Source organism: Papilio polytes, unplaced genomic scaffold, assembly GCF_000836215.1.
Source record: "Papilio polytes unplaced genomic scaffold, Ppol_1.0 DF823879.1, whole genome shotgun sequence".
NCBI lineage: Eukaryota > Metazoa > Arthropoda > Insecta > Lepidoptera > Papilionidae > Papilio > Papilio polytes.
In genome coordinates, this window is record NW_013525325.1 from 1533097 (window position 1) to 1548063 (window position 14967).

Genomic DNA, 14967 nt, shown 5'->3' on the forward strand with positions numbered 1-14967 from the left:
TTTTTTCTCTTAATACTAAATTACTTTATTTTACGTGTTTTGTTTTATTACAGGTTATGTTTTTGGTTTTCATATTTTCTTTCATTCATTTGTAATCTGCCTGCTATTTTTTAGTATATTCGAATAAGCTAGTAATTAAACATTTATTTATGTAATATTTGCTTTCGCCCGCGTATAAAAAGTGAGTAGCCCATGTGTTCTTCCAGACTATCCTCGACAACTATACCAAATTTCATCGAAATCCGTTCAGCCGTTTAGGCTACAAACTCTAACAAATATCCATCCATCTTAACTTTCGCATTAGTAATATTAGAACGATTATAAATCGCTGTATTGTTCGAAAACATTATATTATTTCGTCCCTTGTTATGTATATCTACCGCGTATTACATTGTTAGTGAGGTTTTCTTTATGTCAATGTAAATATTTAAAAAACACTGGCCATAAAAAAGGGTTTACGATGTGAATCTTTTGCATACAAACTGGAAATACATGCAAATACGTAAGCTGTTCTATTAATACTGTACGAAACGTCTTATTACACTAATAAAAATAATATAATTATTTAATTTTAATTAAACTTACCATGTACTGTTGGCTACAGAGCCGGCCGTAAAAACGAATTAAGGTTTACAAAACTGTGCGCCGACCGCGCGTGTGTAAGTCCTTGAAGATAATATTTCAACTTAGAGTTTTTAAACTTAGTGTGACTTAGTTTACGATAGAAAAACCTACACAAAACGAACTGTCGCCCCTCTTCAGTTCTGTCAAAGATAATCCAAATTCAACATTCACAATAAGACTTGGTATTTTAACTAAAAATAAAAAAAGATTATTTGCAAATATATTTCTCAAGCTTTACCGAATTGACTTATAAATTGTAAGTAGAAAATAGTACAATAGACTGATAAATTACCAACCGCAACTTGCACCAATCATTTGCCTCGTTGTTAAGCAAACCCTTTTCAACAACTCAATTTGTGACATCAGTCACGTCATCAATTCGAAGTCTCGACTATGAATAGGAATTTAAACCCAGTGAGAGACTCTTAACCGCGGACGTGATAAAATTGCTGGAATAGTAGACAACCCTGTCGAAACCCTTTTAAATTTCATTATTATACGTCATTACATGTTAACTAACTGTTGCCTTGCAGCTTCATCCGCATGAAATTATAAAAACTTTTTTTTCTTTGCAATTATCAAAATTCTCAACCACAAATATCAAAATTACGTACGTTCCTTAATGTTCCTTTCCCACATGAAGGTTTTTTGCCAATTTATTTAACCCCCCTAAGTTTAATAGCGTGTCGTTAGTGTAGGGCTTTTTACTAAAGAAAGAATTGTTCAAAAATATGTTGTGATTGCTGACATCCTACGCCACAAAGAACTGTGGTTACGCTTTATTATATTGACATTGCTGACGAGTTTTTACTAACAAAAGTACATAATCGAAATTTAAGATTCAATTTGAGAACTGATTAGAAAATTTCTCGGTAATTTTAATGAGAGATTCCATACTTTTTAACCCCAGGCATGTACACTGGTTGTTATCTATTAATTTACATGTAATTTGGACCTAAATATCATTAAAATATCGTAGAGGTAGCCCCAAGGGTAAACGGCGTAGATGCTCACGTAGACAGCCTCAATGTCTACATTAATCTTTACATCTTCCATAATATTTACGTAACATCGATGCTAATGTTTTAGCTGCTTTAATTTTAAATTAGCAAATCTTTACACATTATATGCTTATTCTTATGATAACCATACAATCGGTCAGCGATATTTTTCTTAAAGATTTGAGGTCGACGTTCATATTTTGGATGAAAGCCAGAGTACAATTGGTACTCGAATAACCTCAAAAGTTTAGTGCCCTCGTGCATTGGTATAGAAAGTTTCGTCCATTTTACTTCCCCGAGATATTTTTATTGCAAACTTTTGCTGAAGATTATTCGAAATAAGGCCAAACAACTGTTTAATATTGACCTATTCCATAAATTGGTCATGTAAGTAGATATATCAACGATACATTTGGAAGTTTTAATAAACTATTTAGTCTATTGCTGAGTAAGATTGAAAGAAACCCTCCCTCTTCATCGTGGGATGTATTTAGGAATAAAAACACTCCAAATTATACGTATATTTTCTTTTATTTTACAAATAATATGTTTCTAACATTGAACCAACGGCAATAAGAAACTAATTAACGTAACATAATTCCAAAGTTTCAACAAGGTATGAAGATAACTTAAATGTATACTAACATAATATAAAAGTAACAATAACATTTGCACAGGAATTACAGCGGCCCAGAGAATAGTCAATTTGCTAGATAACAACGGCCACTTGTATTCCTTTCTGTTTAAATGATGCGGCTCAATTTACTTTATATCCTCACAAAATATTATTTTATTGAAGTACATAATGTATTAAAAATATTACATACATTACGAGTATAATTTCACTTAAGGAATTTACAATTAAGGAGATGACAAGGCAATAATCTAACTAATATTATAAATGCGAAAGTATAGATGGATGGATGGATGTTTGTTAGAGTTTGTAGCTTAAACTGCTGAACGGATCTCAATGAAATTTGGCATAGATGTGAGGATAGTCTGGAAGAGCACATAGGCTACTTTTATAATTCCACGCAGTAGAAATCACGGGCGAAAGCTAGTTGTAAATAAATGTATAATAACTCTGTCTACCTTTTCACTTTTTTATAGGACGCAGTTATTTCTGAATCGACTTGAGTGCAACAATAGGTAACTGTTCTTGGTTCTGAAATTCCTTTGATCGCAAAAAATGTGTAGATGAAAAACGTAAAATGAAATATTTTTTTACAAACGCCACGCTTTTAATTCCAGTACAGCTTCCGATGTTGTTTTCTAGAGCGGATCATAATTAGCATAGGGTGGTGTATTTTGTGCGCAGCCTATTGTTATATCGAAGGACGAAATATTCGCGGTGTGAATAATGAAAAGAAAATTCTCGTTGACGACATGAAATCCACGCGGGTTCAACGGACGGGCGGCGCTGCGTTGCGTGCGCGAGCTAGCAGACGGCGGTGTTATTATGGTCGCCCACATTTTTCAATATTCCCAACTGTTTTAAATCCTTACTGTACTATCCCAATTTTACTTTGACACTGTATAGTTTTCCACACGTTTTAACCCTTTAACGGACGAAGATATTGTGGTAGTCAACGTGGTTATTTTCACCATAAAGTATTGTATGTTTGAGCTATTTTTTTCTGGTAAGACCCTTAAGGTTTTAACGTAATCATATATCTGAGAGGTGGTTAGGAGCTTATTTTAAATTCAAAAGCAAACACTATGATAAACTAACTTTCGTCCGCGACTCCGTCATCGTAGATTAAAACTATGTAGCCTATGTGTTCTTCCAGGCTGTACTCTACATATATGCCTTATTTCATCGAGATTCGTTCAGTAGTTAAAGCTACAAACTCGAACAAACATCCTTCCATCCATCCATCTAAACTTTCACATTTATAATATTAGTAAGATTACTAAAGCTATATTAATTACAATGTTACTAAATAACGACAAGTAAATTAATGTCAATAGATTTAATATTTAAATCGCTTATTAAGAGTAATTGAGCTCCTGGGATATAGAATAAGGAGTCGTAGATTATAAAGGCGTGTATACCAACTCTGTGGATGGAAATCACAACGAGTTGGTCTACGCGCAAGCGCGGTAAGGCTTCACCGCTTCATCCCTGCAAGCGTTAGCTACCCGCGGCTGCCATCGGGGCCGGCCGTGTCTTTACCGGCTCTGAATATAACAATAACCATAAACGACTCATTACAGTTAAATAAAATCTAAAAATAACTACTTCTGATAACTGTTAACTGTGTAAGCTACGCGATGACTGACGCATACAACGAACATTGTTCCTAAGTGATTAGTGTTTGTGATTTATATTAGTTTTTTTGTATGTATTATTTGTTTCATTTAAATTTCAATTATGAAACATTAATCCAAATGTAATTGAAGTGGAGAATTATTTAATCAGTGCAGGTGAGTGTAGTATAACTGAAGCCAAAGAAATGCTTGTCACGATTACTCACATAGATAAAATAGACATGTTGGTTTAAAATACAGTTTTTGTAGATTGATGAACCGCTATTGTTTATTCTTATTTTACCGTAAACGTAATTAATTTTCATAATACTACATTCTGGTAATGTCCAATGGAAAGGATAAGGTTCAAACGTATTTTTTCAAATGTAGGCCCTAAAATAAGGGTACATGTTTAGTTTAAAGTGGAGATATATTCCTAATTCAAATTTTTATTAAATTCAACACGTTATTGAATAATATCTTATCCAGAAAAAGGTAAAGGCGCTTCAAAGTACATAGGAATAGGACTTAAAATGTCGTTTTATAGCCCGTTTAGTTACTTTATATTAACATATCCTGAATGATTTTAATTTTTGTATATACACTTTCGCTTTTTACTCAGATAAACATACGTTGGATATTCTCCTAGCAAATTTTTCCCCCAATCCTTTACAAAGGGATGGGTAGCGGATGCCGTCTGGAACTAAGCCTCCGGCCTCCATTCACAATGCGAACCACAGACTATATCTACGTAATGCCTTCTATAACATAGTGGTAAAGTTATTAAAGCTTGTCGAGTAAATTTTGTTACAGACTAACCACTGTTAAACATGATACGTGAACATAAACGTACATATCGTTGCCAATTTTCAAACTAAGAGGTATAACCACTTGGGGCCTGTCCCACAAAATTGTAAATTATCTGATAAAAATCCAACGTTTAAAATATGTGATGGAAATGTCGGATTTTGTTACCTTATGTGACAATGACGCCGTTATAGCTATCTGAGCCTCTATCAGCCAGTGGTGGGACAGGTCCTTAATCTCTTATCGTAGATTACCTATATTACTATCCTTGCCTATATCTATATTAAGATAAAATAATAATGTTGTATTCCCACTCCCTGTACAAGTACTAAACATGTGGTCCTACTCATTATTCTGACAAAAAATAGAGATAGAAGTACGCTCTTGTATAGAGGGTTCGGAGTAAAATCAAGATTAGAGTATCCAGACTATTTAGTATTCAATTACGCAAAATAGGGATTGTGTAAACACAACGAAGACTATCCCATTTAAATATGTAAGCCGTCCTAACATAATAAAGTATGAACATATGCATCAGCTAAGAAAACAGATACCGTTTGAACAAAGAGCTAATTTTAGCAGTTATCTTTTTGTATAACTAGTTTTTATCATACTAATTTTATAAATGCGAAAGTTTAGATGGATGGATGTTTGTTAGAGTTGGTGGCCAAAACGGCTTAACGGATTTCATTGAAATTTGGTATAGATGTAGAGGATAGTCTGGAAGAACACATAGGCTATTCGTTTTTGTTTTTTTTTAACCCACGCAGACGGACTCGCAGGCGACAGTTAATGCTATCATAAAAATATATCGGCATATTATTTGGATATTCAAAGCAGTTTAGAAATAATATCAGGTAATATTATGTCGATGAAAATTCTAGTCATAATGAAGCTTAAGTGAGTGCAAAAGAGGATGAAAGATTTTTATTGCGCTAGATAATAAATAAGAAAGCTATAAGATGTAATGCATTGTTAATTTGCAAATTTATTCTTAAAAAAATCCGTAAAATAAGAAAATGTAAACACGATCTCTTTAGTTTGTTAAATATTTTATAACTACAACTAGCCTTTCCTAATTGAACATAGCAATATCTAAACGTTAATGAACCGAAAGTGCGATGAGATTAGAGTAACGAGCCTGTAATTACAGAACCATTTGGAGAGCTGATGCCCTTTAAAGTAAATAAAACTGTGTGTAACATTGTGGCTTGTAAAATGTTAAGTAGCAAATAATGTGTTCTTCCGAATAAAGCACACTTCGTAGTTTTTCGTGAAATTGTAAATCACCGGTTGTTAAAAATTCGTTTTCTTCAAACTTCGGTATTAAAAAAGTTTTTCCAATAATTTTATGGTTTCAGAATGAGGGGAACGAAAACATTTTTCCTGATTTTATTATTTGGACACCTGTCTGCGTTGCCAGATACAATACGAATAGGTAAGATTAAGCGAAATAAATTGACAATTTAGTAATCGTATATCTCTGTATTTTCCAATATTTTCTTAAACAAAGTGCTTTGTGTTACTTTGCAAAATAGATTTTCATAACTTTGAACCTTCGTAACATTTAATAATGAATGTATTATGTAAATAAGGTGGGTTATTCCATCCTGAGGACGATAAGCAGGAGGTAGCGTTCCGGTACGCGGTCGAGCGGGTAAATGCGGACAGGGCGGTCTTACCCCGAGCCAAATTGTTAGCCCAAGTCGAAACCATATCACCACAAGATAGCTTCCACGCGTCTAAACGAGGTTTGTTGCTTACTGACTGCTTACTGATATTTGTTACTTATACGATACTTAAGTCATTATAAAATAACTACTTTCTGATTGAAAATGATTGCACAATGATAGCTAGTGATTGATTAATAGAACTTTTTAATCTAGATATTAAGACTTTTTTTCGGCATTTTTAAATTTTTAATACAAAATCAAACTCCCACGTTCAATTACACAATGGAACTAATTTAATTTGCAATCAGATTAAAAAGAACAACATCTATGTTGGCTGTTTTACTTAAAAATTTATACGTATATAGTATGCCACCTTCTAAGAAGTGGTGTCGCAGCGATATTCGGACCTCAGTCAGCACCTGCGGCTGCCCATGTCCAGTCTATCTGCGACACTATGGAACTACCCCATTTGGAGACCAGATGGGAGTACCGTACGCGAAGGGAGTCATGTCTCGTTAACTTGTATCCCCATCCTGCCGCATTAAGTAGGGTAAGAGTTACTAATACTTTCATATCACAAATATTCCGTGAAAGTTACGAAAACGTAATCGAAATTCATCGACATTTTGTATTGTTTTATCGTCCGGTAGGGCGCAGCACAAATCTATGACGTTATGAAAATGTTCTTACAAATATTTGTGATAAGCTTAGTACAAGATTATTATATTAAAACTATAAGCTTTCTATCTTTTAATATTGCTTTAAATATGTTGAACAATCCAATTCATTTTTCGATGTAAATTGAACAATAATTTTAGGCATATGTAGACCTTGTTCGAGCGTGGGGTTGGAAATCTTTTACCATTGTATATGAAAATAGCGACGGCTTGGTTCGCCTTCAAGAGCTTCTGAAAGCTCATGGGCCTACGGAACTCCCTGTCGCGGTTAGACAACTACCTGAATCACATGATTACAGGTAATTACAATATCTATTTCACTTCACGAACACTATCACTTGCTAGTTTCACCCAAGGACTAGGTATTACAAGTATTTTATAAAAAAATATTATAAAGTAGCCCACAATCAATCGGCCTGATTCCGACGAAATAGCGAAAAGACCTCTGCCCATAAGCATCCGCAATTACAAATACGTTGCCAAACCTTAATCGACGGAGAAGAAAATGCAAGTAAAGAGGATATTTCATCTTCCTATGCGTCTCCTCCACCGTCAAATTGACTTATCGTTCCTTTCCTCATAAGAAAAGTGTGTAGAAATTACGTGGAATTGCTCTCACTTCCCGCCTGTCTTCTGTATGGTCGTATTGCATGTGTCTTGTTTTTTGTAGGCCACTTTTGAAGCAAATAAAAAATTCTGCCGAATCGCATATTGTCCTCGACTGTGCAACAGAAAGGATACGTGATGTGTTACAACAGGCTCAACAGATTGGTATGATGTCGGATTATCATAGCTATCTAATAACATCACTGGTAAGTATACTTTTGGAAATAACATTCGATAAACTATCTTACGGCCCATTACTGAAACGAATCTTAAATTGACTTCGACAACGCTGCTGACAGTTTTAACGGAAATAAAATTTTTAGCGTGGCTTTATCACCAAAGATGTTGTTACACATTTAAATGTCGTTTTAATATTCGATTGTTATTGTCACAATCAGTGCTGTTTAATGATTGATAACCATCTCTTAGTGTAGATATAATGAATAACTTTGATTCTCTTTAGGATTTACACAGCGTTGATTTGGAAGAATTCAAATATGGCGGTACGAATATCACTGCTTTAAGATTGTTGGACCCTGAGAGATCAGATGTACAACGAGTCGTGAGAGACTGGGTGTATGATGAAGCTAGAAAAGGTCGTAAATTACAACTAAGTCATACATCAGCTAAAGTAAGTAAGCTAAAAATTAATCCTATTACTTAAATTTCTTTGATTTATTAATTAAATTAACTTATTTTTCAGGAAAATATGACATTTATTAAGGTAAGTGTACTTTTAATAATAAATAAGTGATGTTAAAATAAAAAAGAGTAATGTTACAAGAATCCAAGATTTCTTCAAAAGTGTCTCAGTGTCAATGTGTAAAGAGACAGCAATAATTACAGTGTTAAAAGTTTTCTTTAATAGTGTAATTAAAAAACACATTGTAATATACACTAAAGCACTTTGTTAACAGACTGAAACAGCTCTGATGTACGACGCGGTACATTTGTTCGCCAAAGCGTTGCACGACCTCGACACTTCCCAACAAATTGACGTAAAACCCTTGTCTTGCGACGCCGAAGACACGTGGCCTCATGGATACAGTCTCATCAATTATATGAAAATTGTAAGTTAATTTATTAATTTAACTAGCTGTTCCCGTGCGACTTCATACGCATAAAATTATGAAAAAATTATTATATTGTTTACATGTGTCAAATTATCAATTCTAAATGACATGACATGATGACAAACTATAGCAACCTTGCTTCCTTAATGTTGGCAGCAACTTATGGTCTCTTTCCCACATTAGGGTTCTTACCTAAAATATTTACCCCCTAAGTTTAATATAGCCTAAAGCGTGACGTAAGTAGGGCTTTTTATTAAATAGGAATTATTCAAAAATTTGCTGTAATTGCTGACATCTTAGGCAACAAAGAAGTGTGTGTTTATGCTTTATTATAATAGTATAGATAAATTAATTAAATACATCGTAATTTACAGTGTGTAATACAGAACTTAATGTGTAAACTTTAACGAGACTTATACGTTTAATAGGTGGAGATGAAAGGACTAACTGGTGTTATAAAGTTTGACCACCAAGGATTTAGGAGCGATTTCACTCTTGACATTATCGAATTAACAAGGGACGGCTTGCAGAAGGCCGGGACGTGGAATTCCTCGGAAGGCGTCAATTACACGAGGTCTTACGGCGATAATCAAAAGCAAATAGTGGAAATACTACAGAACAAAACACTCGTCGTCACTACCATACTGGTTTGATTATTTTTTTAAATCTTAAAACACTCATGGAAATTATAAGAATTAGTAGTTTGAATTAAGTATAAGTTGAGCACATTTTAGAATGTTCAAAGTTAATATCGCTGTCTTTCCGATAAATTTTAGAGTAAGTAAGAATAGTAGTATAATACGTACGTTTTGCATAAGAATTTTTATTCCAGAGTGCTCCATATTGTATGAGAAAAGAGGCAAGTGAAAAGCTTATTGGTAATGCGCAGTTTGAGGGCTACGCCATTGATCTGATACATGAGATCTCAAAAGTACTTGGCTTTAATTATACTTTCAAACTTGCACCCGATGGACGATATGGCTCTTACAACCGAGAGACTAAAGAGTGGGATGGAATGATTAGAGAGCTGTTGGAACAAAGAGCAGATGTTGCTATAGCCGATCTTACGATCACTTACGACAGGTACGTGTTGTAGATTGGGGGCTCCTTAGAATTGTAGAATTATTTCTGTCATACGTTTGTAAGCTAGACCTTGGCCTTTTCTGATAGTATTAATAACTATTTGGATAGTGTTTTTAATGTAATCCTTATTGAAGACCACAGTGGTTTCAAAGGGTTCTTAAGAATGCTGTTTATGTAATGTGATTTCCAAAAAATGTTCCCATTTACTGTATTAGGAGAATATGAAGATAAAATCAACATTTATTACGACATTTTTTGAGTCTTGCTAAAGTTATTTAAGATGTATACTTTTCTTTGTACAGGGAACAAGTGGTTGATTTCACGATGCCTTTCATGAATCTCGGCATATCGGTTTTATATCGGAAGCCTATAAAGCAACCTCCAAATTTATTCTCCTTCCTATCGCCTCTTTCCTTGGATGTTTGGATTTATATGGCAACAGCGTATTTGGGGGTTTCTGTACTTTTATTTATTCTTGCAAGGTGCGTAAATTACGAATAAGTTTTAACTTTTAACAAATACTACTTTAAACTGCTACCAGTATTTTATAAATCATATTGAATTTGAAATTAATTTCAAAGACTGCTTTAAACTAAACGCACTCCTTTAAAGAAATGTTTTTCGGAACTGAAGCGTTTATTACATTCTATGTGATTTTTTATTGTGCAATAATTTGGTATGTTACATCAAATCATTGAAATTAATAACCATTTCTACCTAATTTATACTAGTACTTATAAAGACATACTTTGACTTGAATGTTGATTATTCAAACAACATTTTATGCAACAAATTAACAAGTTTTACATAAGTTCAATACCACTAGGTTTACACCATACGAATGGCATCCAACACACACATCGGATGGCGAAAAATTGGAAAACATTTTCTCGTTGGCCAATTGTTTGTGGTTCGCTATCGGATCCCTTATGCAGCAAAGTTGTGATTTTCTGCCCAAGTAAGATATGAGATTCTAAAAACGCAACGCGTTTTAAAACAGTGACCGCAGCGAATTCGACTAGAATGAAATGGGTAGTAAATCCACGGCTCTATTCTAAATAAATCGTCAGAGAATAAATAACTTCGTACAATAATACTCTTGAATTTCGTCATCAAGGGTATAACCGGTTTTTTATGGTTTTTTGTCCGAGTTGACGAGAGAATTTGTGATTCGTGAATTCATTAATGGGCTGTATTTGGGCGCAGGTTCAGCCCCTACGAGTGGGACAGCCCCGGGAACTGTATTGACGAGCCCCAAGTGTTGGAGAACCAGTTCACTCTGTTGAACTCGCTTTGGTTCACTATTGGATCCTTGATGCAGCAAGGTTCGGATATCGCACCGAAGTAAGTCCACATTGGCTAACAGATAGCTTCTACGGTTGCAGACATTTGTTTACAGCTAGAAGAAATAGTTTACACTATCCAATGCTAGCAAGTTTGTATCCATCGATTTTTTGGTACCAAGTTAATTTTCTAACGTCAAAACTACAGAAGTTCCGTTTCTCCGCTACTCCATCTACACTTTAAAAGTTTATGACATATATCGTCAGTTTGTTAGTTGTGAATAATTCAAATATCGGTTTTATTATCAATATCTTCGGTAATATCAATTTCGTTTCAACCCCCTTTTCATCCCAAAAGGGATCAAATTTCTATAACATCTTTCTTACAAACAGTCACATATCAAATCTCACGTTCCCATTTTCATTACGCCGCTAGTCTCTTGTTTTACATAGCGACAGAGAATTCAAAAATAATTCATCAAACTTTAGTTGCGTTTAATTAGAAATCCTATGCTAATAAATCCCGGAAATGGATCTGTCAACAATATTTGTCTGAGTTTCAAAGGGATCGCAACCCTTTGTGAAGTTAAAACATTGTCACCCATTAAATAATGCAATGGGTTGAGATTACATATTTCGCTAAAGTGTATTTTATTATATTACTAGGAATTCATTTACAAAAACTGGCTCAGTGTAGTATCTATAGCTTGCTGCATCAAGATGTGAATTGTATTATGTAGATGCTAGTTTAGATGTCGTGTTTTTGTTTTTGATTTTAACCATGAGATTCCACTGCCTAAATACATGTACAAAACACATTTTTATTCCAATTTTAAACAAATCTATCTCTTCTGGCCTTTTTCCATATTTACGTACATGTATTTCAGCTTTGGAAAGTTACTGTGACTTTCGTCTGCCTTTACAAGGATTTTTTTTTTAATTTTTCATTTTTAAACAGGGCTGTATCAACCCGAATGGTCGCAGGAATGTGGTGGTTCTTTACGTTGATAATGATATCCTCTTACACTGCAAACTTAGCGGCGTTCCTTACAGTGGAAAGAATGGACTCGCCCATTGAAAGCGCAGAGGACTTAGCAAAGCAGACTAAAATTAAATACGGAGCTTTGAAAGGCGGTTCTACTGCTGCATTTTTCAGGGTAAAGTTTTAATTTTGTTAGTCTTAATTAATATAAGAACATTGCTTAAGTATAAAGCTTCTTCTTCAGATGTCTTTTTAATTAAGTATGCAGTAATTCTTAATTACAAAGCTTATATAGTTTAAAGATTTCTTTGTTCGAGGGCGAAAAATTACAGATTTTAGATTATGAACCATATTTAACTGCAATTAGAAGTTTTTTTTACTTAGAATGAACAAAAATCAATGAATGTTTATTATGTCTTTATTTTTGGTGCATAGGATTCAAACTTCTCAACATATCAGCGAATGTGGTCTTTTATGGAATCCGCGAGACCGTCTGTATTTACTAGCAGCAACAAAGAAGGCGAAGAGCGAGTGATGCGTGGTAAAGGTTCCTATGCATATTTAATGGAATCGACTACTATCGAATACGTTGTGGAAAGGAACTGCGATCTTACGCAAGTTGGAGGGATGTTAGATTCAAAGGGATACGGCATCGCAATGCCCCCAAGTAAGTAGAAACTAAGGTTTTGTGTTATTTTAATTGAATATCTTCGAGACTGTTATTATCGGAACATTACAACATTTCTCTTTGCAAAAAAGGATATTGGTATATGTACGTTTTTAGACTCACCATATCGAACTGCAATCAGTGGTGCTGTTTTAAAGTTGCAAGAGGAAGGGAAATTACATATTTTAAAAACAAAATGGTGGAAAGAGAAACGCGGTGGAGGTTCTTGTAGGGTAAGTTTACTGCTATGATATTACAAAATCTATAACTAATATTTTGAAAGCAAGTTAAATGTTTAGTATATTTTAACAGGGTGTAACTAATCTTGTTAAGTGTTTATGAATGTGATTGGATTATACAGGATGAAACCTCAAAATCGTCGTCGACAGCCAACGAACTGGGCCTCGCTAATGTAGGCGGCGTGTTCGTCGTACTAATGGGGGGCATGGGGGTAGCTTGTGTTATTGCCGTCTGCGAATTCGTTTGGAAATCAAGGAAGGTGGCCGTTGATGAACGGGTGAGTATTTGTTTTAAACGATTTTATTTCTTTTTTTTTAATTATTTTGCACAAACATTATTTTTCCATATCTATTGATGTGTTTTATTTAACCGCTATTTCATTTTGTTCTAGGTTTATTTTTGAATGTACGTTATATAGGTAAACTACTTTGCATAATCTAAGTAGCCGCTAGATAGGATACCTAATTTATCATTTCAAATATTTCTTTCAATGATTAATATATTATATATAATTCTGTGTTTTTTTTTATCGATGCCGCAATGGAAATATCAGAAAGAAGAGGTAAACTTTTTCTGAGCATAAAATTATTTAGTTTTGTATAAAATCTACCTTTGATAACTTTGTGGGCTCAGGCGTCTCTTTGTTCGGAAATGGCTTCGGAGTTGAGATCTGCGCTCAAGTGCCCAAGTACTGGCAGCGGTGGGGGGCCAGCTAACACTAGGGATGGCGCTGGGTCACCATACCTTCACTATGGGTTTAGTACAAAGAGCCAGCTTCACTAGCGCCGCGACTCAGCCTCCTCGCCAACAAGCGATGTGTAGGCCTAAGGACAATACGTACAGCGAATACTGCCGGTGTTTTCTTAATATGAATAATGTGTGTGAAAATGATTTTATAATTTTTACATTTATATTGTACTTCGTATGATAAAAATAGTGTGGAAATAAATTAAAGCCTAGTACATTTAAACAAGTTACAGTTAAGAACTCGCTCTTAAGGTAGCTTTAAGCTTAAGTAATAAATTTATGTTCTAAAAGATTACTTAATTACATGTATATTATTGAATATTATAATGTAAAGAACTAAAGCTTGCAAAAGATGCTTATCTGATAGAAACGTCTGTTATTCATTAATTTTCAAAGCTTCTCAAAAAATAGACAAATGTGACACGTAATTAATCGTATATCTGTGGACATCTAGCGATAAACATCAATACAAAACCACTGCCTAATAAGAGATTTTGAAGAAGATGAAATCTTGTTTTTTTTTCAAAGTGTTGTCGAATGAAATTTAAGGCAAGCCGTGCACAATTTTTTTAAAGATATAATAATGTTTATGGGCTTTGTTTCCGTTATTTAATATAGGTAATATTACGTTAATATCGTTTTAAAGTTTAAACAATTTAACGGAGAATATGTTCTTAGATTTAAATTACTAATATAAGTATAGGTAAGTAAATGTACATTAAATTGAAAGACACCTTTGAGATGCCAAATTAGATTAAGTGTGCCAAATTTTGAAGTCTGTAAATACTAGTATTAAATAATTTTAATCATTATTATTAATGTAACTTTTAACATTAACTAAAAAACAATTTATACAATATCTACGATTTATACAATTTCTATGAAGAAAAGTACACAAAACAAAAGAAGTCTAAGGAACTTATTAAATCTGCTATAATTTTTATTTAGTATACTAAAGTCGTTTGTTTTCTGTTTTTTAGTTCATAAAATATGTTAAGAAAAAGTTTTTAAAACATTGGCTTTATCTATTACAAAAAGAAGAATTATTACCTATGCAACGACTATTCGTTCCTTTAAAATGATTTTTTTTTCATTGCATTTCAACTGTTTCACGACATGACATAACTAAAAACGAAATTTTACTTGTTCCGTCAACAGTAGTTTCAAAATTAGGTATAAATACAATAAATGTACATTTAAAATACAGTAATACCGCGCTTAGCGCGACCGCGTTACGCGCGGTTTCACTATAAC

At 33.8% G+C, this 14967-nt stretch overlaps 1 protein-coding gene across 4 annotated transcripts; it reads left to right on the forward strand.

Moving 5' to 3' along the window:
- The first annotated feature begins 6044 nt into the window (after positions 1-6044).
- On the forward strand, positions 6045-13916 carry LOC106103058 (glutamate receptor ionotropic, kainate 2). 4 transcript variants are annotated; one of them, XM_013282710.1, is made up of 18 exons: positions 6045-6120; positions 6278-6433; positions 6721-6905; positions 7174-7331; positions 7703-7844; positions 8102-8269; positions 8342-8362; positions 8556-8708; positions 9140-9358; positions 9544-9794; positions 10097-10276; positions 10621-10752; positions 12036-12234; positions 12495-12726; positions 12844-12959; positions 13088-13243; positions 13520-13528; positions 13600-13916. In XM_013282710.1, exons 1-18 carry the CDS (start codon positions 6045-6047, stop codon positions 13747-13749), a joined length of 2703 nt encoding a protein of 900 aa, XP_013138164.1. In that variant the 3' UTR covers positions 13750-13916. The 4 variants fall into 4 exon arrangements, with proteins under 4 accessions (XP_013138164.1, XP_013138163.1, XP_013138165.1 ...); XM_013282709.1 differs by lacking the exon at positions 10621-10752 and adding an exon at positions 11001-11138; XM_013282711.1 differs by lacking the exons at positions 10621-10752; positions 13520-13528 and adding an exon at positions 11001-11138.
- The last annotated feature ends 1051 nt before the right edge of the window (positions 13917-14967 follow it).

What these genes read in the sequence shown, in the direction of transcription:
- LOC106103058 (XM_013282709.1), top strand. Translation starts at nt 6,045, where the DNA reads ATGAGGGGAACGAAAACATTTTTCCTGATTTTATTATTTGGACACCTG. An exon ending in CTTCCACGCGTCTAAACGAG is followed by an intron (nt 6,434 to 6,720) that starts GTTTGTTGCTTA and finishes ATACGTATATAG; the next exon opens with TATGCCACCTTCTAAGAAGT. An exon ending in TCGTCGTCACTACCATACTG is followed by an intron (nt 9,359 to 9,543) that starts GTTTGATTATTT and finishes TTTTTATTCCAG; the next exon opens with AGTGCTCCATATTGTATGAG.